Below are 26,216 nucleotides of genomic sequence, written 5' to 3' on the forward strand. Positions count from 1 at the left end.
AGATGTCAGGCAGCTAACCTGTCAAAGGATTGCATCTGCTCCCTAGGGTGTGACTGGCATCATCTGCTTATTGCTAGTTTCCTTACCAGGTGCCTTCCATATCAAGAATCAAGAATCAAAAATAACTTTATTCTCATTCAGCCACATGCACCCACAAGTGCACAGCTGAATGATATTACATTCCTCCAAGCTCAACATCAATCAGCAACAGCAGCAACAACTAACATAAACCTTTACACATAAACAAAAACACAAAAACAACAGTAACGAGCCAACCAACAGTGCCAAAAGTTTCAACCACTGCAATCAACTCCAGCACCAACTACATCCAAAGTGCTAGTCCAACCGCAGGCACAGAAACATCAGCTGCCACATCCCTGCATTCTGCTCAGCACCAGAAAAATTTCTCCCTGTCCACTAAGCAACCACAAGGTACCACATCTCCACATCATAAACCAACAATCCATAAACCGATCCACAGATGTAATAATGCAGCCATCTGCAGGCCCTAACAGTCACGACCATACCACAATCGTGTCCTCCTCCTCAATTCACCAGCCACTCTATCATCAGCACAGCTACAAAATCTGGCATTATTTCCATCTCCACTCCATTCTGGATTCCTCTGACCCAAAAAGACATAATCCGATTTCAAATATCATGCCATCAAATTCCGCTTCCTCTTCTGCAACCAATGCGCCAACTCACACTGAAGGTCCTGCTTCAAGTTCCAAAAGGTAAGGAAAACTAAACATTAGGATGCCATGAACATTGCAGCCACAAACTGTTGACACCAGGTACACACCCAACCAGATAAACAGCCCTACAACTCAACACTACAGGTAAGTACAACAACAAAACCTAAGTGCACAGCGGGAGCTGGAGTGGCCACTGCCATACACAGTGCCACCATCTTTAGCCACTTATCATATAGCATATTAACATTTATGAGACAGCCTCACTGCCAACAATTTTAAGAGATGCTAAGATCTATGTGTTCAATAGCACTTATTGTAATTCTTATTTCTCTTTGCCCATTTCTCCAAAGAAAGCCTGATGCATGACCCATTAATTTGATCTCAACAGAATGAGAATGTACATCCCTTAAAACCCAACTGCAAACATCTAAATAAGTATCTTTGCAGGAAGTTTACAATAACTAAGTTTATATACTGTATACTAATCAAGAGTGATGAAAGAAGAAACACCCCACAATGAAGCAGTACTGTCACACAAACAGCAAGCCCACTTACACTAATTATGTAGTCTTTGATCTTGACTAGTTGTGTTGGGTAGTTCAATCCTCATCAGGTGGTCCTATATCACCCTACATGGAAACCTTTTTGACTCAGCATCTTCTTAGATATTTATTTGTTTTACTGTGCATAGAGTAGTTCAGTCCTTACTGTTCTCAAATAATAAAGACAGAAATTAAACTTGATTGGTTGACTTGGGGAAGCAACCTGGAAGCTGAATGGACGGATTCAAAACAAAAACAGAAACTACTAAGAGCATGAAGGTTGGTTTTGCTTTCATGGATATTCTGCCCTAGCAAAAGACTGTATAAGGTTTGCTACACATTAAGTTACACAGATCAGAGATCCTGATTTTAGAAATAAGAGTTTCTAGGAAAAGTGCCTTGCATGATACAAATTTAGGCTTGCTGTATCATTGTCAGCAAAAGAATTCAAATTTCACTTTTCTTAATACAACATTTAGATCCCAAGATGGTAATGATAGACAAATAGGAAGCCAAAGGCACAACGCTCTTTTATGGAAGCATTTTACCATAGGAACATAAGTAAACACAAATAAATAGACAGGTGTAAGGCAGCTCTAAGTCATTAAGATGGATTGGTATGTGGTTCCAGACGTATTTTGGACTGATTCATAAAGATGATAATTAAGACAGATAACAAGAGAATGGATATACGTAATAGTCCTGGACCCTAAAAGACAAAGAAACATTTCCACATAAATGGGCATACTTTTCCAACAGACAGTCCTCTGGCTTCCTTCAGAACATTTTGACAATTGAAGATTGATGGTTTCTACTAGGAATCAAAAGCAAATCCTTCAGGCACATAGGCTCACAGACATGAGGGTAGGATATTATACTGATGTTCTTTTCTGTCCAAGTAGCTGAATTGGTGAGTGGCAGGAGGGCTTTAGAAGAATGAGGTACAAAGTTTCCTGGACCACTTGGGTATAATTAATATCAATTCTGTTTTGTCTGGTGTGGTTATTAGTAGTTTGTTTAGTATGAATGGAGCAGCTGCAAACACATAAAGAAGGTTATGATTTTGTGAAAAAGAAAATGCATCTATCCAGCAAGATTTCTGAAAGTACCACAGGAGCTAGAGCTTAAAAAATTTAGCATTTTGTATATTGCAAACAGATTAGATAAATCAACACCCCGATGAGCTCTTAATGAAATTCTTCATTGTTCAAATGACAGTTATGCTCCATGATAATCTCCTGCTCAGAGAATCTGCAAAGTGTTTTCCAGCCCTGACATAAGCAGCCCATACGTTTACTTCATGCTCTACTGCACAATCAAAAATTAACATTGCGGGTCTGCATAATGGATTGGATTATATGCCCCATTGCAGTTACGGTACCATATGACCACTGTACAGTCCTCCCTGTTTTGCAATTTTTCTTGAAGGATGTCTTGTTTGAGACCTTTGGTGGTAAGAGGACTGCCATCATCATTCTGAGACTGATGTGAAAAATTAGGTAATTTGTATTTTGTGGAAATCAGATAAGCCTCTTCAATAAATAATCTGCAACTTCACTTGTGTAGGATCCAGAGAAGAAAATGGCAGACCCAGTGAAAAGGTACATTTCAGTTTCTCTACAAATGCTTTTTCATATTTAACTTAACATGAGGAATTATTAAGCTGTATGAAAACATGGGCCTCAAAGTCCTGATGTAATGCTTTACTGAAGATGAGTGGAGTTGTTGATATTTGAAGCATAAAGACTGTTACTTCCAGGAAGACTGTCTATAGGGAGAAAACTCATTGAAACTGTGGAGTGCAGCACTGCCTCCAAAACTGATTTGCTTTGTTAGGTGTAATTCCTAGCTGCGTTAAGTAATCGGTTTGTTGTGAAAACATTAGAATGCAAAAGCAATGGAGTGACTTCCACTACTAAAGTGTTCTGTAAGTATTGATAAATATGAATGTACTGAGTCGATTGGAATGCAATGATTGAGGACAACAAGCACATGGTGGAAAATTGTTAAGCTGGAGAAAGACCAGGAGGAAACAATGTAAACTGAAAATAAAAATATCACATTTGAAGCTCCGTGTGTTTTCTACATGCTGAGGGGATAACAGTGTGCATATAGCTGTCCTCCATATCCGGTTATGTTATCTAAATGTGCTAATTCAGTAATGAAATTAATGTTTTCATAGATAGTATCCTGCACTTCTGACTGGTTTATACTGGTGGAGGACTGAAAGTTTCAATGTAGGAATTATGTTGTTGCACTCTGGGATTACAAAAAAATCCTCAGTAGACTCTTTCCCCTTCTGTTCACATGAAACAAATGAACCACTTGCTTCTGCAGTTACCAGCATGTCAAATGCAATGTACTCTACATTTAAGGAACTGAGACATAGATGGGAGTTTGTACAAATTCTGTTATATGGTCTTTAGAAATTAAGTTGCAGGAAACTGCTTCCATATGTGTAGAAACTATCACCTGCCCCCCCCCCCCCCCCCCCCCCATTATTAACAAATAGCTGTAGTTGCAGCAGCAGGGTGGAAGCATCATTTATTCTTCCAACTTCTGCTTAAATTCCCTTTGGGAAATCAAAAATCCGTTATGTTCTCTAAGCTGATTTTGTCAACAGACAGTCATATCTTCTGAAGAGCATATCGTGATACTTTAAGAGTATCTAGACAAACCAGTGACTGCAGACCTGAGCTTATCATTTTTTTCTAATTCTTCCTAAAGGCCATCTGCCAGTTTACAAAGGGCAGCATACTTGGAAACTGGCACATCCAAGAACATCTGTTTAGCATCAGTTGGGTTAGGATTATTTATAAATCAAGCAGATGTTCCAGTTTTGACAGCTGTTTCTGTAACTTTCATAGATGAATCAAAAGAATCACAAATATCTTGAGTCTGATGCATAGCTTAACTTTCCAAGCTACCGCTGATATTGCTGTTTGGCAGATTTTGTGGTAAAGAATGGAAGGCGGGCACTGGTAAAAATACGTTAAGATGTATCCTGTTCACTTTGGTCAGATTTGAAAAAAAAAATTGAATTCTTTATCAGGTGTAGATGAAATCAATGCCAAGGTCTTCCGATAGAATCATATTGGATTTTTGAGCAATATTGAATGGGTCTGAATTTTAGTTAAAGATACAAAAGTAATGTACATGCTGTAATGATATATTTCAGCTTACAGTTTCATCTTTACTGTGAAAATGGAGACCAGTAGAACATGGCCCACCTACCAAGCCATCATACCCTTCCCTTTTTTCCCACAATGCTGGGCTGAGAAGGACTCCTCACCAGATATCCAAGTCTACACAAGGAAAAAATTAACAGTATATACCACATACATAGCTATTAACAACCTACAGATATTATGGTTGACTGGGTCTAAGCAGGGATGGGGGAATGGTAATGAAGATAGAACTGCCAGTGCAGATCTATCATTATGCTAAGCACATAACTTCTGCATCTCAGACTGGAGTTCCATCTTCATTACTGAGAGAACAGCATCCAAAGTTACAACCTGTTAGGAGGATAGTTAAGGACGAATGCTCTGAATTATCGTGGTACTAAGGCAGATCACGCAGGATCAGAGAGCAATTCCTATCTATGTGAACATAAATTGTGCTGATTAAATGAATCAAAAACTGCAATAAAAATAAGATGAAATTACTTACACATTGAAAGGTGGGTGACTCAAGAGGTTGGTAGGGTGGAGGTTACTTTTGTCTAATAACTCCAATGATGATCACTAAAAGATTATAGAAAAAAGGCATTCAAGAGGCAAAGTAAACACAAAGTAACACTGTGACTTAGAAAATGGGGCAAAGTGAATGTGCTAGGGACTGTTTCAGGGAGAAAGGGCTACTGGAAGAGAGGTAAACAAAGGAAGATGATGTTGCCTATTTTCTCCAGCTGGTTCAAATGAACTGCAGATGCAGGTGGAGATGGTAAGGTACTTTACTGACATTTGTTTCATATTCTAGTTTAGTGATATATCAAAATGAGGAAATGTAAAAATGTTTAGTGATGCCTGAGTAGCTGCTGTACAAATATCAACAAAAGTAGCCTGGTTGAAGAAAGCGTACGATGTGGCCACAGCTCTCACTGAATGAACCCTAAAAACCTCTGGGAAAGCCTTAGTATGCTTCTCACAAAGCAAATACAGTTTGACAGCCATTTGGAAAGTGTTACTTTGGAAACTTTAATCAAATTCTTTTGTGAATATGAAACAAAAAATTGTGGATCTTTTCTGAAAGGTTTGGATCTGTCGATGTAAAACCTGAATTGTCTGTGAATATCCTTACAGTGTTAAAGAGATTCATCCTCATTACTGTACGACGAAATAGAGTAGAATGCGTTAGTCCAGATAAAAATCACTTTAGCTAGCCAATCTAGGAAATTCTTTCACTTATGCCCTTCTTGAAGGAGGAATAAAGATGTTTTGTTGAAGTTTCAAGAAGTTTATTCAGTTAAGTAGGTAGATGGATGAGTGTTCTTGTTCTAATACATTACATTTAACAAGTCAATTATTTAAAGGCAGTTACAGACAATGGTGGGAGGGTCCAGAGGAGCTGATTGAAGGAACACATGGGAGATGGAAAAGCAAGGAGGCAGTCTTAAAGCTTAGAGGTTAGTCCCTTATTCAACTATCAAGAGAGTTAACCTGTTTAGTAGTCTGTGGAATCTCATTTGCACTTAAAAAGGTTTGTTTTTATTTTTAGCAAACATAAATAAGAAGAGTTCAAGCATGGCAACACACCATGGACAACCACTATAGAATTGTATTCAAGAAAGCTCTTTCACCGTTCCTTCATCAGATCCCTCTAACAGAATGATTTGTAGAATGGTTTACAATTGGATCATTGGAAATGCCTGCTTTTATGAGGCTGTTGACAAACTTTATTAACCTTGTTGTATCACATATAATATAAGAGGTTGTGCCTGCTTTTATAGCGCTCATATCTCCTGAACTATATTATGACTGACTAACATTCTTTTGTTGCACAAAAATGGTTACAGTGCCTGCTTTTAAGAGGCTGATATACATGATTTATGTGACCGGTTCCTGTTCTATGTTTATACAGAGAACAGAGCCAGATCATGGTCAAATGGGGCCCAAGACAGGTAATGGACCAGCACTCCCAAGTCCCAGCCATTTCAGTGGCCCACTACTTGTCTCTCTCTCTCTCTCTCTCTCCCTCTCCCGCTCTCCCACTCTCCCGCTCTCCCACTCTCTCCAGTACCATAAACACTGCTCAAACCTGTTAGTCTGCATACTATTTTCTTCTTTACTTTTATAATGATTACAGAGATTATGATTTAATTTAAAACTTTTAAATTTCACAGCACAAACACTGATGGCCATTTGCTGAACAAAACAAAATAGTCTCACATTGAAAACAGACTTATCATGAGCAACAGTAAACTTCTCTTCCCTTATAACTCAGATTTATTGAAAATGCATCAATCCAGTGGCAGACTAAGTGTAGCCAGTGGCAGACTAAGTGTACATTAGGCCCAGGGCTATTTTCAAACAACAGGCTTCCAGCCCACATTTTAAGATTATACATAAATGCATGCATTCTTTGAGTTACCTAATTGTGTTTCTTGTGTAATATAGCATATTTTGTTTGAATGTCTGTTAAATTTCTATTTAAACATTTTTTCCAGTAAGCAGTGAAACAAAATGTATGAACCAATAATGACAAAAGTACACATTTCAGAACATTTCAGTCATAAAAGGCCACTCAAGCTTCTGTCATTATTATCCAACCATACTCAGAAATTATGGACACTCTATGGAATGTGTATATAAACAACATATCTGATGTCAATAAACATGGCAACAGAAAAGTATTTCAATTTCCTTTGCACAAATGTAAACAGTCTTGCAAAGACAGACTAATGACTTTTTAACTTTAACAGCTCCGCAGGGTCAGTCATTTTTATCCACAGATATTCCCTCAAATCCAGCTACATTGTTGGCCGCATTCTTCTTAGATGTTTGTGACAAAAAACATTAATAAAAATAATAATCAAAGTCACATATTTCAAATCTGTATCACACAAATGCAGTAGCACACACACACACACACACACACACACACACACACACACACACACACACACACACACGCATGCACGCAGGCACACACACACACACGTATGCGCGCACACACACACACACACACACACACACACACGTGCACACACACACACACACACACACACACACACACACACACACACACACACACACACACACACATTAGTCCTGCAAAACCAGATTAAAGATTGTTTAAAAATAACCAGATGATAAGAGCATAAGGTAGTTTCATACACAAAGAGACCCCCTCCCACAGCAGTTGTAAACACTTTAACAAGTGTGTACACCTCTTATTGCTATGAAGAAATACACGACTACTTTATTACCAGCTTTGGATGAACTACAAGAAACTGCTTAAAGATCACTAGTATCAGTCTGTAACGTTATAAAGAAATAAATTATATGTACTTTATTGGTAGCTTTGGGTGATCCACATGAAGCTGCATAAAGATCACTAGCATAAGATCCAGATATGTAGTACAATTTAAATAGAACAGTATTTATTACAATGAAATATTAAACACCTGATAACATATATTAAGAGAAAATGCACAAGCTCTGCAGAAGTAAAAGTCATTTGCATAATTCCATATTAAGTATAACTATTACTAATGCAGAGGTTGCTGCTAGCAAACAACTCTGCATTTCAGTGCTTCAGCTATAAATGCAGTGACTGCTGCCCTTGAATAATAAATTGCCTTGTTTACATTAAAAAAATGGGTATGCTAGTGATGCTGCCATAACATTTCCTGAATTATATCAGCAATACAGTAGGAAATGACTGGCAAACAATGACAGCAGCATCATATTACTAGACATGCAATCCTGTAGACCGTTAAGGAGCTTAGCCTAAATTCACAATTGCTCCAAAGCACTGTCTGGTTAAGTGACTTGCTCAGTGTCACACAGTAGGTAAATAGAGGTGGAACATTTGAAATCCTGCACCCTTGCCACAAATAGCAGCTCATTCTTAAGTTGGAGGTTTAGTCCTCTGTGTTAACTACAAGAGTAAGAGCTTTTAACTAAATGCAGCAATCCTTTACAATCCAGTTTTGTAAAAAAAGACTAAATTACAGTAATATGCATCACTGACTACACAATGGTTGCTGAAGATCAGATTGTTCTGAACATTGCTCCAAATAATGCAAACCATACAGACGTCACTATGAATCTATGTATGACAGATATAGTCACCCCCTTTACAGTTGCTGGATGCTGTGAATAAGGTACTGCAAAAATAAATTATTAAAATACAGCCTGCTTAGACACAGTAACTTACAGGCCAAGAATGAAGATATTAATCCAAAACCAGAGAGTGATGCAAGCAAACAGATCCTTCAGCAACAAAATATAAGTACAAAAAATAAAAAGAGAAGGCTCCAGACCACGGCACATACAATCTTAAAATACTTAATGAACTGAGTAAAAGGTGAGCAAAGCTGCTTCATCAGATAATCATCAGAAATAACAATCAACTATTTAAATCAACATCAACCAATGGAAAAATCAATGCAATTAAACTTGCAGAGGTTTTTTAAACTGCTAAGTCACCCCTATATCATATCATATTCCATTAAATGAATATATTGCATAAGATAACCATGTTTAATATAAATATAAAACATATAAGATACAAATAAAAAATGTTAGTATCTACCATATTAAAACATTATATTTTGTGTGGATTACCTTGGAAGTGGTCTACTTGACAATATGGGCTTAATGGATATTTTCTCATTAAGTCCCTTGCCCATATTAGCACGCATTCTAATAATCCAGTCCAACTCTTTTGTTTCAACCTTATTCCTCATGTCTACCCCTCTATGTCCCAGGGGTATAGTTTCAATAACCATAAATTTAAAAATATGTTCTTGGCCTTTCTCCAAGACATGTTTTGCTAATGCATTTATTTCAGCTTGTCTAGAGATATCATATAGGTGCTCTCTTACAAGATCCCTCAACCTACGTGCAGTCATACCCACATAGAAAGAGTGGCATACTGCACAGTATGCCAAATATACCAGATCACTGGTATTACAGTCAGCTATTAATCTGAAATAGTGTCTTTTTAGTGTCTGGATGTAAACATTTTCCAGTGGTATCTAAGCACTTACTATAATTGCATTTTTTACTTGGGAAGGTTCCATATTCATGTTGGACTACATCTGTCTTATTTGTCTGCACATTTTTTGGACCACACAGAATTCTCTTCAGGGATTTTTTATTTTGCATACGGGGGACATCCCATCATTCCTGAGAGTGAACGAGCACTTATTGGGGACTCCGTGTCTGCAAGCCATTGTAGTCATTCCTTGGATTTATTCAGACATCCCCCACTACCTGGTATGACTTTATTGGAATGCACTGAGCTCAGTCTGATCTGGGTGAAATCATGGGAGCCCATGATTATAACAGTGATCTGCAGCTGTACAGTGTAAAGTTTAACTAGATTTATGAAAACAAAGAACTCCATGTAAGATGCCAATTACAAACCTTTCAGTACTTTAGTAGAGATACACGTTGATAAGCACTTTTGTCCCAGTGTAATAGGACTTCACCAGAACCTTTCAAAATGAAAGAAAAACCCTGCTTTTAATTATTTCCTTAAATAAAAATCTAAAATTAGTCAAGTGAGCATTTCAGCCAATGGTGTCTCACACACACACACACACACACACACACACACACACACACACACACACACACACACACACACACACACACACACACACCAGTGTTACTACTCAGTGCTAAGACTGTGTTAAAAACACACCAAATGAACAAACCCTTAAAATAAAGGATGAGAATTGTTTATAAAATGTAAAAATACATAATTTTTTGTAAGTGTATATAAAAAAATGTAATAAGTAAAATCATACAAAGTTGATTGCCATGGCCTCCTACACAATCAAATCTCCAGGGACCATAATTTTAAAAAACAAGTAATAGAAACCATATCGTTCAGACCTAGATAATTGCATGCTTATAACTGTGATCTGCAGCTGTGTACTGTAAAATTTATTTGGATTTGGCAAGTGCTTGCTCTCACTTGAAGCAAGAAATGCACTTTTACCATACACTCTTAATGCCAAAATCCTCTCAGTTAATAATTGTGTTGCAGCAATGTGGATCAACATGAGAGACTACACACTTGCTCATCACATATTATTCAGTGGCAGTGGATAGGACTTATATACCTGTTCCTGTCATATTTAGAGATAGTGCAGATTTAAAGCCAGAATCACCAAATATTAAATAGCAGCAGTGGTGCAGATGCTGAGACTAGCCCCTGCCTGTCACATATAAATTGGTGGCAGCAGGTTGTGCCCTACCCCCATTTTTTTCAGAAATACTACAAATCTTACTAATGGTAACTGAATGTAGTCCTTGCCTATCACATATAAATTAGTGGCAATGAGCAGGACCACACCAAATTTGTCAAATAACCTATTGCATGTATTGTGACTAGAATGCAAGGCAACAATAGGAGCACATAACTTATTTTTAGTTATCAGGACATTAATTTCCAGGGCTCCCATTAAATCTAAAGTTAGCAAATAAGAGATGGAATAACAAGCTTTCAATTGTGTTATCTTACCAATGATTATCTCTACAGGATTGTTGAATGTTAGAGATGGTTCTTGCAATAACTTTAAGTATTTAGGGAGGTGGACTTGCTCAATATCAATGTTTTAGGTTCTTAATATTGAGATTATTAGTTGATCTAAGTTTTTGGGATACTAAATGACACACACACATACCCTGTGATCCCTTTGATGCTTTGTAAGCTCTCTGTGAACCATGGCTTTTGCTGTAGAAGACAATTGAGTAAATGTCAGGAAAATCCTACTAGGACAGCTGAACTTTATTTGGGGTTAATCAGAGTCTCTTTAATTGATGGCAGGTGTGTACCCAAGAAGACTGAATGACGTAATTAAATCAAAAGGTGCTTCAACAAAATATTAGTTTAAGGGTGTGCACACTTATGCAACCAGCTTATTGTATGTTTTGTATTGTTTATATTTTTCCCCTAACATAGTTTGCTTTTCAATTGAATTGTACTGGTTATAGGTCACATTAAATGTGGGAAAAGTTTTGAAATTATTTATTATGGTCTCATTTTTTATATCACAAAAACCTGGCATTTTAACAGGGGTGTGTACATTTTTTATATCCACTGTATATATACATATACATTTACAGTTTTGCATTAGTTAATGGTGAGTTTACTAGCTTCATACCACTTTCATATTGAGCTGACTTCTCCTTGTGTTTGGCTTTGGTTGGACCTACAAGTGTATCTGGGTCAAATTAGTAACAAATCATCAGTACACAGTGTCAGACAGAATGGAAGCAAAACAACAGACAAGTCAGTGATGAATAAGAACATTAGTACAAGGGGTCAAACCTGAGCCCTGCATTAGTCCTACTTTAAAGCTTTCTACTTCTAACAGGCTATTGCATCAAGCATCATTGAAAGTCTTCACTTCAGTAGCTACTGAACCAGGAAAGTGGTCCATTACCAAAACCTTGTTTAGTTTATAGAGAAGAAGTAGGTAGTCTACAGCTTTGAAGACCCCCTTAGATCTATGAATAGCTCACCTGTTAAACCTTTTCCATATTTCAGCGCACTGTATTAGTGGTGAAGCATATAGCCTCAAGGGTGTTTTGGCCAGAGATAAACTTAAGCTGCACTTGAGAAATCTGTCTGTATTTGTTAATGAGGTCTAGAAATTGCTTGCATATTAATTTTTCAGAAAAAAAAATAAGTTGGAGAAGAGGATAGACTTAGGTCCCTTGTAATCCCTTAAGAAAGTAAAAGCAATAACTTTAGAAATAGTAACATTTATGGAATATTTGAATTTAGAAGAAAATATGCTAGAAACTAGGGAGATATTAAGAGTGCAAGAGTGGCTTTGTTATAACTGGAGCTGCCATTTGGAGACATGGCAGATGAAGAGTTTCAGGACTGAAGTCTGAGTTCTTTTACAGCCCTCATTTGCCTTTTGTGTGACCTTGAACAAGTTACTTAGACATTGCTCCTGGGTCAACCATGAAAAACTGACTGTGTATCCAGTGGGCCTACCTGGTTAACAAATAGTTTTTTATTTGTATTATTATTATAATTATAATTGTCCTAAAAGTTTAGTTTTAGAGGACATAAAAAAATAGAAAATGAGAATTTTGTTAAGTGTGGGAAGAAAACTATGCAAGTTTAATACTGACACAGAGGTATTCTGAGAAACTGTAAAGAAGGGAAGTAATGTATGAGCAAAAAAGTCCTTAAATTTATTTGCCAGGATGATATTACAGTTTTTTTTTTGAGGACCATACTGAAAATTTAAAACAAATATTTGGTTATAAGCATAAAGAGATGACATCAATCTGCACTCTTGGAGACTGAGGTTTAGGAATGACCACAGGCTACCAGAAGGGTTTAGCCAGATTAGATACAATAATCAGGCTGTGTGCCACTCTCTCATTCTCTGTGGGGGGGAGTGGGACTACTCACTGTTACTGTAACCACTGCTGGAAGCCATGCAGCCCTGCAAAATGCAGCGACAGCTTCGGAGGGAGAGGAATGATGGATGCCCAATGTGTAGGATGCAGACACAGGTGCTGTATACGCCTCATGTAAATGCACATTGTTTATTCTACACACTTGATCTTAGCCAAAAGCCAAAAAAGTGATATGGATTTTGACTGGTCAAACTGCTGTAATGACTTCTGACCCCCATTCATTCTTGCACCACTGAGGTTTGATTTCAAAAGGTTTATACAGAGTAGTCATCAAGCTGTCCACTAAGAGAAGCTGTGAGGCCTTTGCACTGAAGGGACACAAACACACTCATCAGCAAAGAGTACATTGGGTACTTATGATGAGATGGGGGTGAAGCAGCACATTCAGCGATAGCTGTGGTTTAGTAGGGAACCTGGAGAAGCATAAAAATGCTTCACATGAATATCAGCATAAATCAATATTATTCATGCAGACGTTAGGAGTAGCAATATGATGGAGATGATACACTTAAGCAGCAAATCAGAATTTTTACTATTTTCTCTCACTATATTCAACTTTTTCTCTTTGATAATCAGGTTTTGGTGGCAGAATGAAAGTGTGTTTACTCCAGAGCAACGTGAAGCACTGAAGAATGTGAGCCTCTCTCGGATTATCTGTGATAATACCCACATTCAGCTGGTACCTCCTGAAGCATTTACTTTTTATCCAAACTTAGAGGGCTTTGTCAACTGTAGCAAAATTCCAGAGGTCAACCTCAGTGCCTGGAAAGACTACAATTCTGGTTTGTTGCCTTATTAATATTTGGAGTTTCAGATATTTCTGATACTTTTCATGTCTTCCTTCCCAAATGTCCAACAATTATCAGAATATAATCATGGTACAATACACATTATATCAGCAATCAGAAACAGTCAATCAGTAGTCAGGTGTGATTGTAACATTTATTTTCAGTTTCCTGGAATAAGACTGGACTACTGAACAAAACAAAACTGCAGATCACTTTTTAGACTTAAATATACTACAAAGTGTACTAAGTGCTACAGACAGCAAATACACTTGCTGTTGTCACCTTTTTAATGCAGGATTGTTACGAAGCAGCAAGAGTGGCCACTGGTGGCAATTTTTATACTTATTTATATACAGCAAATGCACAGCATTTTAAACAGTCCTTTGTATCACTAAACATATTAAAAAATTATTCCTTTGAATCACTGTTTAGGTAAAACCTAACCAATGCAGTTTCAATCACCTTCAGTCATGTGTGTGCCATTACAAAAGTTATACAAGGAGGTATGGAACATTAATCTAGTTATCCAACTTTTAGAAATACTCTCCTTAAATATATGGAACCAGTAGAGAAAGAGTGAGAAGCGACAGATCATAGGAGCTGGTCTAGTGGGTCTTGTAGGATGTGTTGGTTGTAGCTTTTAAAATTTTCAAATTTATTTAAGTGCTTGTTTCTTGAAGGCTTTGCAATAAAATCAGGTAGAAACAAACACTTGGTAATCAGGACAAAGAAGGGATAAATAAATAAACAATGCTGAAAGTCTAAAATATATAAAAGCAGTAAATGTAATGATTGGTTGAAGGCCCAATAAGGTCTGTCTTAAGAGACATCTTTAAGATGACAGGAATGAGACTTCCTCAGCCAGTGGAGAAGGCTGTTCTAGAGGCGTGGCGCTGATTAGATACAAACCAAGATGTTTCCAGTTGTTTTCTTAGAACCTCCAACAATTCCTGGGAGGAAGTGTATTGTGACCTAGCACAATTTCAGTAGAAAGGAGCTTCTTCAGATGGGGGGGGGATAGTTCCTGAAGGGCTAAATACACTAACACAGAAACTTTAAATACTATGAGGGACCAGAATGAGAGTCAGGACGTATTCTGCATAACTGGAGTTATGTGAGTGGAACCAGGAGAACTTTAAAAGGAACTGGGCTACAGAATACTGAAGCATCAGTAGTTGGGCAGGTTCTGAGTTAAGAAGGTTAGAGGTACAGTGAATCGTGTTAGTCTTGCTCAGAACAAATCAGAACATGCATAACCTCAATATATTCCTAAGGAGTGAGAAAGTTCTTGCCATGGGCTATACTCCTTAAGTAAAATCATGGTGATTTAATGACAGCTGACAAGTTGTTTCTGAGTATAACAATTTTGCTCCAGATCACACAAGGATTTCTTCCTTTATCCAAAAAATCCAACCACCACTGTAAAATATGGTAGGGATTTTAAGGGCTACACTGTTAGAATTTCTAAAAATGGCATAAAATACCATGGCAATTGTCTTGAAAGTATTGATTAACAAATAATTACTACTCCTTGAGTTCTGTAAGTCTTCCAAGTCACTGCTGGAGAAATCGACAGAAGATCATTGTTCTGAGGAAAGGGGAGGTAAAGTTACAAATTATCTTCGATTCATGTCGAGTTACTGAAGGCAGTTTCAACAAATGAAAAAACATTGAAAATGTTCACTAAAACTGCCTTCAGCAAACATTCTGAGGAACATTTTTTTGCAGAGGGGTAAGCCCCCTTGCAGCCCCATATTGGGATGGCATGGCACCTCCACACTCCCAAACGTATATATACTAACTCTGGGGTCACAGAACAGTACAGAGAAAAAAAAAGGCAAACTCTACCGTCACCAAATGTAGTTTCACTGAACTCGCTTCGACCATTTTATGTTTGCTGAAACTACGTTTAATGACCTGACTTTACAGCAGTGATGTCACAGGCCTTTTCCACTAATTAGCTCTCCTACTAGAAGCGTGCACACAGAGAGCAACATAGGATGTACAACAGAACCTTGTGCTACACCAACAGTAGCAGAAAGAGGAATTAACTCCTGACACTGTCCACTGACTGCATTCTGAAAGGCAGGAGACAAACCAATTCAGAACAGTGCCAAAAACTTCACAGTAAATTTACAAATGGTCTAAAACAGTGTGGTAGCCTTTTGTATGAAATGGCAAATAATCAGGGAGGACCAAAACAGAGCAGTAACATTAGCAGTCCCATGGTACAGAGGGATAAAGCCCTTACTGTGTTCTAGATGAATTCTGAATAATGGCACAAGTGCTACAGGAGATGCAGGAAGACGGGAGTGAGCAGCTGACATTGGCTCACCCTTCCTTGGGAGAGGAAGGCAGCCATGGCTCACTGCAAAAATGCAGCATTATGAAACTGGCAAGCTCCACGTGGTATGAGTTGTGTGCTGCTTAGCTGTCAGTTTGTGCATTTGAGAAAGTGCTATAACCTTGCGAGGCGAAGATGCCACAGGCCCAGTGAGTTAGGACGCACACTGCCCAGCAGCAACACTAGCAGTATGGTGCTGCTCCAGCCTCCTGAAGCTCCTCATTGATCCAGATGTGAGATGGGTTGTCAGGGGGTGGTTTAAGATGTGCCAGCTGATGATCAGCTGTGGGGAAGAAGAAACAGCATAGTATCCTTGATCCCGCACCATTAGACGATCAATTGGTAAATCAATAAGGACCATCTTACTTTGGAAATGAGCATGGACTCAGTACTCCCATGATGTAAATTAAAGTCAAGCTGCGAATAAACAACCTGCTCAATGACATTTCCACTGTAAATATGTAGGCTGCTAGCATCTAAGGCACATTTCTTTTGGAAAAGAGTCACCAGGACCTTCTTTAATGTAGATGGAAAAATTATTTTGCTCAAAGAAGAAAAGCTAAACTGGCAGATGATGAAGTGCAACATATCAGAGTAGGCATGCCCACACAAGTCTATTTTTCTGTGCATCTGCATTATGTTTCAAACTACAAAAAGTAACAAACAAATAAGGTCTGAAAGAAGAAGGGAAGCCTTGAGTTTGCTAAGGAAAGGGAGCCATATGGGAAGAAAAAAAGAATAAGTAAATGCATAAATTTCTAACATGTCATGTTGCCAGAAAGCAAAAATATATTTTTGTTATAGCTCAGAGAATATCTGTCAATGTAGGGGGTCATTTTTGTAGTTGTTAAGGATTTGCAAATAAGACTTACTTTCTGAAAATCTTTGTGATTTAACATGTTTCTCTATTTTGCTAAAACATAGTCTCTGAATGAGTTATAACCACCAAACTAGACTTGCTTGAGAAACTGGAACGTCCTCGGGAAGAGAAACCTCAAAAAATTTAACAGAAGTGGAGAGAAGTATAGCCTTATCCCAAAAAGCAGGGGTCAGTCTTGTTGGACATGAGTCCAGGCCACATGTAGTGAGCACACATTTGAAACTAAGAAGATCAGTTCAGAAGAATCTGAAAAAATTGAATCTTATGTCATAAAAAAGGCAGATGCCACTTTCAGACTGCTATAACTTTGCCAGTCACTGGTCATAAAGTCAAATAACACAATTAGGTCTAAAATGGCCTCTGTTCTCTTACTGTACCATTTTGTTTTTAAAAGATAACTGTAACTACAAGCTTCAGAGCCCCATAGGTGCTTGACTTTTACTGAGTAAAATGCTAAACAAATTTATTAGTAAATCTAGTAAGAACAACATTAGGCCTTTGTGACATAATACAGTTTCTCTTTTCATCATTTCAGGGAGCATCTGGAATGCTTAATTTAGAAATGCTGTTCTAGTACTTCCTTTATGATAATCTGGACATCTTTCATCTGTGTCTGGTGCTGAGAAAGATGGATTAGCCTCAGGTACAGCATTGTCTTTGGTACTTCTGCGATTTTTTATTTTGTATCCCTCGCTCTCCAGTCCCTGGTGGCCTGATGCATTTACCACAGAAGCAGCTACTGTGGTACCAGCACCATCCATGCATGCATGCTTTCGCACAGGCTCATCAACGAGTAATGCTTGGCAAACCTGAAAGAACACAGTGGTACTTTGCATCCTAATGTTTCCACCAACCACCGCCAGGTGTTACCAGCAAAGCAGGCCTTGGTGACTTCTGTCCCTCCTGAGGATGATGAAGCCAACAACAGTTATTCGCTGTCACACCCTCCCTTACTTAGTTTATCCAATACCGCAGCCTGCTCTGGAAACTGAGTCATTTGAGTTGTAGGCATGACTTTATCTATGCTATTGAAAAGTCTTTCAATTAATAAATACTTACCTTTTCTTTTTCTGTTTACATTTTCTTCCTTCTTTTCCCAGCTCGTTGGTGTTCTCTCTACCAGGCCTGTCTTTTTTGTACCTAAAATTCTATTTACTTGTTTCCTTTGTTCTTGGCTCATTCAAATTTACTAGCATACTTATAACCTTTGAGAAAAATCAACACCTTCACTCTACACTTTCATCAAGGGTCATACTAAAACTTTCTTTTTGACTAACTACCCGATATTCTAGTGTTTTTATTAGACTTACTTTTCTAACATACTACAGGGTTTTTCTTCAGTTTATTTCCAAGAGTGGTGACCATCTCAAACATTAAACATCTGGAGTATAGTATCGTTCTTAATGTAGGAGTCCATTAAAGAAATTGTAAAAATTATCCATTGTGTTAACTTTACTATTAGTTTCTATCAATCATTTTATTTCTTGTGCTGATGATATTACCTGTAAAATGTATTATATGTGTAGGGTCATGAGGCTGAAATCCCACTCTAAAATTAGATAATTTTGTGCCAGTGTCATCTATTTAAAAGCTAAAAAATATTAAATTCTGTTTCTCAGGGAATCACTGTAACCTCTACAGTCATGCACAGACACTAGGCTATGTAAAACACAACAAGCCTATTTTAGGGAGATCCCAATAGTCCATGATTTTGATAAACACTCCTCTGCTAAGTATCCAGTAATGAAAAAGGGCAATCTGCCTCCTTAGAGAATACCTGGATCCTCGGATTTGCTCCCGTGCATTTAGCGCATTGGGCAATGAGCTCCCTTCAGCAGTCGTTTCCGTAGCAGGTACAGGTTTTACAGGGCTGGGTTGGCAGCCCGAGGCCTAACCATCCTCAGAGGGTGCACCACACACTCACACCTAGGGCCAGTTTAGAGTGTTGAATCCACCTACTGCATGTATTTGGAATGTGGGAGGAAACTGGAGCACCTGAAGAAAACCCACATGAATGCGGGGAGGATATGCAGACTCCACACAGAAGGCACCCCAGCCAAGAATCGAAGTGGAGAACCTTTCGCTGTGAGGCAACAGCACTAACCACTACACCACTGCGCCATCTGCTTAGAGAGTACACTAGACTGTTATCCTCCATAATACTGTAGCTGGCCCAAAGACTCAGCTTCATTTGCTAACAAGTTTCCAAAAGGAGCATTGTTTATATTGAAGAGAATAAGTCTATACTACTATGGTTTCACACTCCCAGGACCTTGACCAGTGACTCAACTACTGACATCCATTTGGTCCACCCACACCAGTGACATGGGAGGCAGACATTTCAAAGCTGGGCAAGACCCCTACAGCCCATTTCTTTATGCCCCATGAATCTCTATAAGCCATTCCATTCCCCAGCAAGAGTCAGGTGATATGAAGAAGGCTGGCTTGCTGTTCCTGGGAGGTGGCCTACTTTCTCACCATTGGGAGTACCCTCTTCTCTTTGGTGATTCCTTTTAGACTGCTATGGCTGTCTCTTGAGAAGAAGTATTTTTCCATATGCCAGATTCCCCTTGGCTTTACTGTCGCAAAACACCATGAAAATGCAGGCCCTGCTGTCTCAAATTCCACTGGATAACACCTAGTATAGCCACTAGGTGTCTCACCTGTGAGAAGCTACATCTTCCTCCCACTCCTGGGATGGGTGATACAGCAACTATCACTTAATCCCATCCTCCCTGACCAGCTACTACAGACACTCAAGCCACAATTAAAACTCAGCTCACCTGGACACTGCAAGGGTTTTATCCCTGTATACCACAGAGCAGGCAGCATGTAAGGACGTTTGAGCAAAAGATGATACTTCCTGTGCTCTTAGATTTTGGCAATGGCTTCTCAGATATAGTCTGAAACATCTGTTATCATTTTTTGTGTTGGTTGAGATGGGACAAATAGCAGATCCTGTCTGAGGACAGTTTGATTGCATCATCAGTGGAAAGATGTGTTTCTGTGGCTGTGTTCAGTGATCTCACAAGTTTAAAAAAATACTACTGAAACCTTTTCATATGCAGACGACTGTTGGGTTTAATTCCTGATGAATCTATAAATATCACTGCATACTGGAAAACAGCACCAAGCATATTGTCTGTCTCTGAGGTGAAAAAACAGTCTCCCTGTAAGTGGATTCTCCAGGAATCCTTCCATCTTCAAGAACAAGTCAAGCTTTTTCTCTGTTTAAAGTGACTGGCAACTGGTGCAAACAAGTCGGAACCTGCTGTAGATAATCCTGATATTTGGCAAGGACTCCACCTTAACATACCTCTCAAATGTCCAAATTTTTGTAAAATGCCCAGATATTTGCCTCATATTTTTGGTCACCTTCTCTTAAAAATACTATTTTTCTGGCAAATCTCTGAGGATTAAAGTCACTAAAAACTGGCATACATTTGAGTTTCAGACTTCATATCCTGCAGAAAAATGATGCTACTACAAACTGTGTTATTCTAGCAACTTTCTCAGTTTATAATAACAATATTTAAATCTGTCCCTGTTTTTTGGGCTTTGTCCAGATTTCTTGTATAGGAGGGTGAGAGGTTTCTGTTTAAGGAGAAATATAAGTCATTTGAATGTGAATGTAAATCATGACAACAGTTAGGCATTTGTTGACAACTTTTGTTGTGAGATAGCTTTACCTTTACCAAAACCAAAGAAAGCAAAATGGTAGCAGTCAAACCTCACTAAGAATTTGTGAATTTTTCTGTGACTGGGGTGAATGGGGATTGTACTTTACTTAAATATTTATTTGCTTAAAGCTGAATGATCATCTGTGTATTCTTGTGAGAGAAACTTGAATACACAAACTGTGTTCAGGTTTGTAAGCTCTTAGAAACAGCTTGTTTATAGTTGGGGGATGTAGGGGAGAGCCCTCACAGGTGGTGGTGGGGGGGGGTGCAGGGGACTTTTCCCCTGTAAAACACTTTGTCTAAATTCACTGCCACTCTGAGTATTTCTTAAGCTGAGTGGTCATCAGCAAGTTAGGAATGTTTGAGCTAATAAGGTAAATCTTGATTCGGGACATGAAACTATTTATTCTGTATGTCCAAAATTACCAGCAGGGCATCTTGCAGTAGGAGAGGCGGAACATATTACAACATTGACATTTAATTATTTTGTTAATCACAAATGAAACATTTTATTTACTAAACCACTGTAAGGAAACGATCTGTAGAGAAGGAACAGAGGGGCATTAATTCCAGTTTGCTCTGACTGGGCAGTGTGTATGAGATTTCACTGATTGGTTTGGGAGCAGTTTGGGTGGGAAACTTTTCAAAGCCTTTGTGTAGTTTAGACTCTTTGTTGCATCTAGCTGCTGTATGTTATATCCAAGGTATCTAACAAGAGAAGACTATAGCAAGTGTGCTGAATTCATCAACATTTAATTTAATACTACTTCTCAGAAAGCAATTTATGATTACTACTACTATTTTGCTTCTGGTGACAGAAGGTGCTAAGGAGCATTGATTCCTAGCTGCATGCAGCTGTGCTGAAACCAGCACGATCTCCACTACCAGACCCATCTCCAGTAATTAAGTCCAATTCTCATAGGCATTACTGTCTTTCAGCCCACATTATTAAGAACCTGGAACTATGGATTTGCACTTTCCAACAGACTCAGTAGCCATTAGTTGAAATGGGCATCCTGAGACAACGTAGCAATTATCTCATGTTTACTGACAACCACCTAGTACTTAATCACACTGACATGGTGTGTGAGAGGTGTAGCTATTTAATGCTATTAAAACCAAAACTCTCACATGAAGACACTACAAATAACAAGCAGCTTATCAATACCATAAAACTGCTGTATCATACATGTATCAGACCAAATACATAGGCCTGCATTTGCTGAGACTCTTACAAGCAATGTACCTAAACCACAAAGGCATCCTAGATGTAACCTAAGAAACAAGTAACCTCAGCAGCCTCACAGATACACGAAACAGGCATCACCCACCTTGAAACATGCATCTAGGATTCACAGTGTCTCAATTCAAAAACCCATAAGGCAAACCTCTACACAATCCAACATCCTAGCCAAAGCTGATTCCATGATGAGACACACAGATGCACCGCTCAGTAGGCTGCACAAGGAGAGAGTTATAGTCATTTGCCTATCAGGTGCCAGGATTTGCCACATCATGCAGGCACTCAAGTTATTGCCCCACAGTTACACATCTAACACAAATATAGTACATTTGGGTATAAAATAACTTTAGATGTACCTCCCTGGACTATATGAAGAGAGTCATAATGGAACTCACAGAATGTGTCTGTGGCAGGTATGAACCTTGTCCTAAGCTGCATTTTACCATCACCAAGAATGTTATCACAGAACAAACAAATCATTATTGATTTCCACAACTGGCACTTGGAGCAGCTTCTGGTATCATTTCGAAGGGGGTGCAATATGTATCAGAGAGTCATAATGGAGCTCATAGAATATGTGTCTGTGGCAGGTATGAACCTTGTCCTAAGCTGCATTTTTCCATCACCAAGAATGTTGTCACAGAACAAACAAATGATTATTGACTTCCACAACTAGCAATTGGCGTAGCTTCTGGTGTCATTCGAAGGGGGGTCCAATAGGTATCACCCTGGAAGGAAATGAGAGACATTCCTAACTGCTTTCCCAGGAATAGTCTGCACCTATTCCCCCAAGGCTAAAACTTTGTCTACCCCCTTGGTGCCTTTTTAGGCAAAGTTAGACCTCGAAATCTTCCAACATAACAAAACAGAAGCTGGATAATGTAAAGGTATTGCTGCTCAGTCCTAGACTCCACTCCCTACAAGCACTCTTTACCCTGGAAAACCTCTATATATGCATTGTTATGGAGACCTGGTTCAAGACTATTGAGAACACCCCGTCAGTGCAGGGTTTCAACACCCGCACTAGATGAAGGCAATGAAAGCACTGGTGTCTCCATATTTGTAAACGAACATTTTACCTCCAGACTAGTTAGACACGATAATAATCTGGAACTCTTCCATGTCCAACTTACCATTAACAAGATCCCTTACACATCATGGTTAACTGACGACCCCATTTATGTCCCCCTCAGCCCATAATTCCTACCTAACAGGTATGGGGTCTCAATGAATTAAGTTAAACAGGATACTCCTAAGGTATTTCAAATACCCTTCCATTAACTGGAATATGTATATACGTATCACCTAACATATATTCTCAGAGATTAATGGACTACATCACTACAAACACTCCAGACCAGTTAGTCCACATCTCAATCATAGACAATAAATTCCTGGACTTTATCCTCATTAATATATGACAGGTCTGACCCCTACCAATTGTAGCTTTCTGCCTGGTGACCACAAATCAGACACATTCAGTTTAAAACTAAAGTTAATAATATCCCTCAATACCTCGGTGTTCAGCGATTATACTAAGGCTAATCTACTGAAACTAACAGATGAACTTGCAGTCCAAAGTAAATGCAATGCCAAATTGAAAAATAGACCCGTATGGTTGCACCTAAATATAAACAGGCTCTATAACAAAATTAAAAAACTCTTATGATGAAGGGTGTAGACCTGAAAGCTTCATATTAAATTTCAACGTTTGGTGATTACAGGGTGTTTCTAGAGACCACAAATGAGACACATTCAGTTTAAAACTGAAGTTAATAATATCCCTCAATACTTCGGTGTTCAGCGATTATACTAAGGCTAATCTATTGAAACTAACAGATGAACTTGCAGTCCAAAGTAAATGCAATGCCAAATTGAAAAATAGACCCGTATGGTGGCACCAAAATATAAACAGGCTCTATAACAAAATTAAAAAACTCTTTGCACATAAAAATAAATGTAATAGACCCGTATGGTGGCACCTAAATATAAACAGGCTCTATAACAAAATTTAAAAAACTCTTTGCACATAAAAATAAATGTAACTCTCAAGGTAAAAAAAAACTCTTGGTAAATTTAACAGGGAAATATGGAACCTGGTCAAATCAAAGTAATATGTGAGGTAAAAACTGTCACCCAGGGCAAAGGATAACCACAAAGTCATCTTTAACTATGTTAGAAATTTCAGAAACAATGCCCAGAATGGTGCAGAGCCAATAGTAAATATCACATACTCAGACCCCAGGGACTTAGCCAATCTACTAGCTGATAAATGTTGCTCTAACTTCACCACCCCCTTCACCCCCTTACATTTCCAGATCTCACACTTAAATTGACACCCCCCCTCAAATCTTTCATGAATAAGTCCTCAAGCCAAGGCCATGAATACTGCTTCTATGCGGCCAAATAAAATACTGGGCTGCTTATTGGCAGCCTAAAATAGGACCTGACAGACTCCAACAGAGGCTACTTGATGTCAGCCTCCAAAAAGGCTTTGTGCTGGACAAATGGAAGACAACAACTGCCACACCTTGTATCAAAGTGAAGCATCAAATGAAATGGGAAATTATAAAACCATAAGTCTTACCAGCCTCATCTGTAAGGCTATGGAAAGGATCACAGTGAAATTAATAAATAAGGACATAGATAACCTATAAACTCCTGACCCAAGCCAGTTCAGATTTCTTAAGGGCAGATCCTGCCTACTTAACCTGGTTGTCTTCCTTAAGAAGGTTACTGAATTAATGGATGAGAGCAAATCAGTACACAAAACATATCTAGACCACTCAAAGGCATTCAACACCATCCAAAACTTGGGTATTGTAATAAACTATTCCACCTGAATGTTAATCCCTATATGACTCATTGGATAGCAAATTGGATCACAAATAGAACCCAGGAGACAGAGCTGCAAAATGCCTGTCACTAGTCGTGCAACCCAGTGTTCAATACCTGGGCCTCTATTCTTTGGCATTTACTTCTTCTATTCTTTGGCATTTACTTCTCTGAGGTGAAAGCAGTTGTTAAGTGATTATGGTTGACCAAGTTTGCAGATAACTGTAAACATGGTGCCATCATAAATTACAATCTCCCAGAGGAAACCAAGAACCTCCAAGAGGGCCTATTCCAAATCAATAGCTGGAGTCAAAACCATGGACTAAAACTAAATGCCAAGAAGTGCATGATAGCATCCTTTGGCAAGCAAGAAGTCCCTTGTGACTGTCAAATTGGCAATATACCCCTGAAAATTGCTCCAGTAATTTGGGACCCGGGAATCTATGTAGACAATAAACTGTCTTTTATCACCATATATTCACTATTGTAAGAAAGTGCTTATTCCTTGCACAGCTTATTAGTAAGGGTATGGCATCCAGGACCAGGGATGTGATCATTCTACTGCATTCTTCACTCATCAGACCAGTCATGGAGTATAATGCCTCCTTTGATATGTACGTGTCCAAACATTTGCTACAAAGTGAATGTTCGCAATGCTTCCTTACTAAGAAATCAAGGCCTAAACCATTAAAACTATGAGGACCATCTTAATGCCTTGCCCCTCTTCTCAGTGTGATACAGGCTACTGAGAGATGAACTCTCCCTCTCATACAGAGCCTCAACAGACCCCTTCCTGTCACACCTATGGCATATTCACAAATGCAATGGAGGCATTCATTCCCACTCAAGAGATTTAGATATCTTATGGGGACATTAAAACCCACTCAAGAGATCTAAATCTCTTTAACAACATAAACAGAACATGTTGGAGGTACAGAGATGTATCACTAAGAATCCCATTTCTTTACTTCACAACTTTAATTTGTTCAGATTGATGGGTAACAGCAAATTTATTCATGGTTCAGCACCCTTGTCCTTCGTGGATAGGGCCAACAGTAAATGTTCTTCTCATTTCTGAGTTATTCATATTTAAAATGTAAGGACTAAAATTTTCATGAGAATATATGGCTAGGTATCTAAAGCTCCTAATAGATCAATAGTCTAGTAAGTACCTATGAACTCATGAACCTAAGAAGTAATTTTCAAAAAAATGCACATTGACACAGAAGAAGCTGGCAAGGAGGTTCACAGTCTTGTGAAAATAGCAGTGTTTACAACTGTATATAAATAAATGAACACTTTAAGTTATATATGAATGAATGAACACTTGACTACACATAATGAATGGTATAGAATAAGAAAATCCTTTTCCTGTAGACCTGAAAGTATGATAAATGTGCTGTCTCAGTGGATGGGGTCAAACACATATTAAAATATTAATGTAATATGCACTAAATAAGTGAGACTAAAAAAGTAAAATTTAGTATTCATAAGCACATAAGAGATATGTCACTCACACACACATACACATGCGTGCAGACACACACACATACACACACACACACACACACACACACACACA

At 38.4% G+C, this 26,216-nt stretch overlaps 1 protein-coding gene across 1 annotated transcript in view; it reads left to right on the forward strand.

Moving 5' to 3' along the window:
• The window catches only part of LOC122813724 (eosinophil peroxidase-like), a 341,523-nt gene that overhangs the window by 310,414 nt on the left and 4,893 nt on the right, over nucleotides 1-26,216 (forward strand). Inside the window, exon 11 of the mRNA XM_044086190.1 lies at nucleotides 13,441-13,646. Within this exon, the coding sequence (XP_043942125.1) occupies nucleotides 13,441-13,646 (206 nt within the window). The remainder of the gene's footprint in view (nucleotides 1-13,440; nucleotides 13,647-26,216) is intronic.

The sequence above is a fragment of the Protopterus annectens genome, chromosome 10.part0 (genome assembly GCF_019279795.1).
Source record: "Protopterus annectens isolate FY-2018-M chromosome 10.part0, PAN1.0, whole genome shotgun sequence".
Classification (NCBI taxonomy): domain Eukaryota; kingdom Metazoa; phylum Chordata; order Ceratodontiformes; family Protopteridae; genus Protopterus; species Protopterus annectens.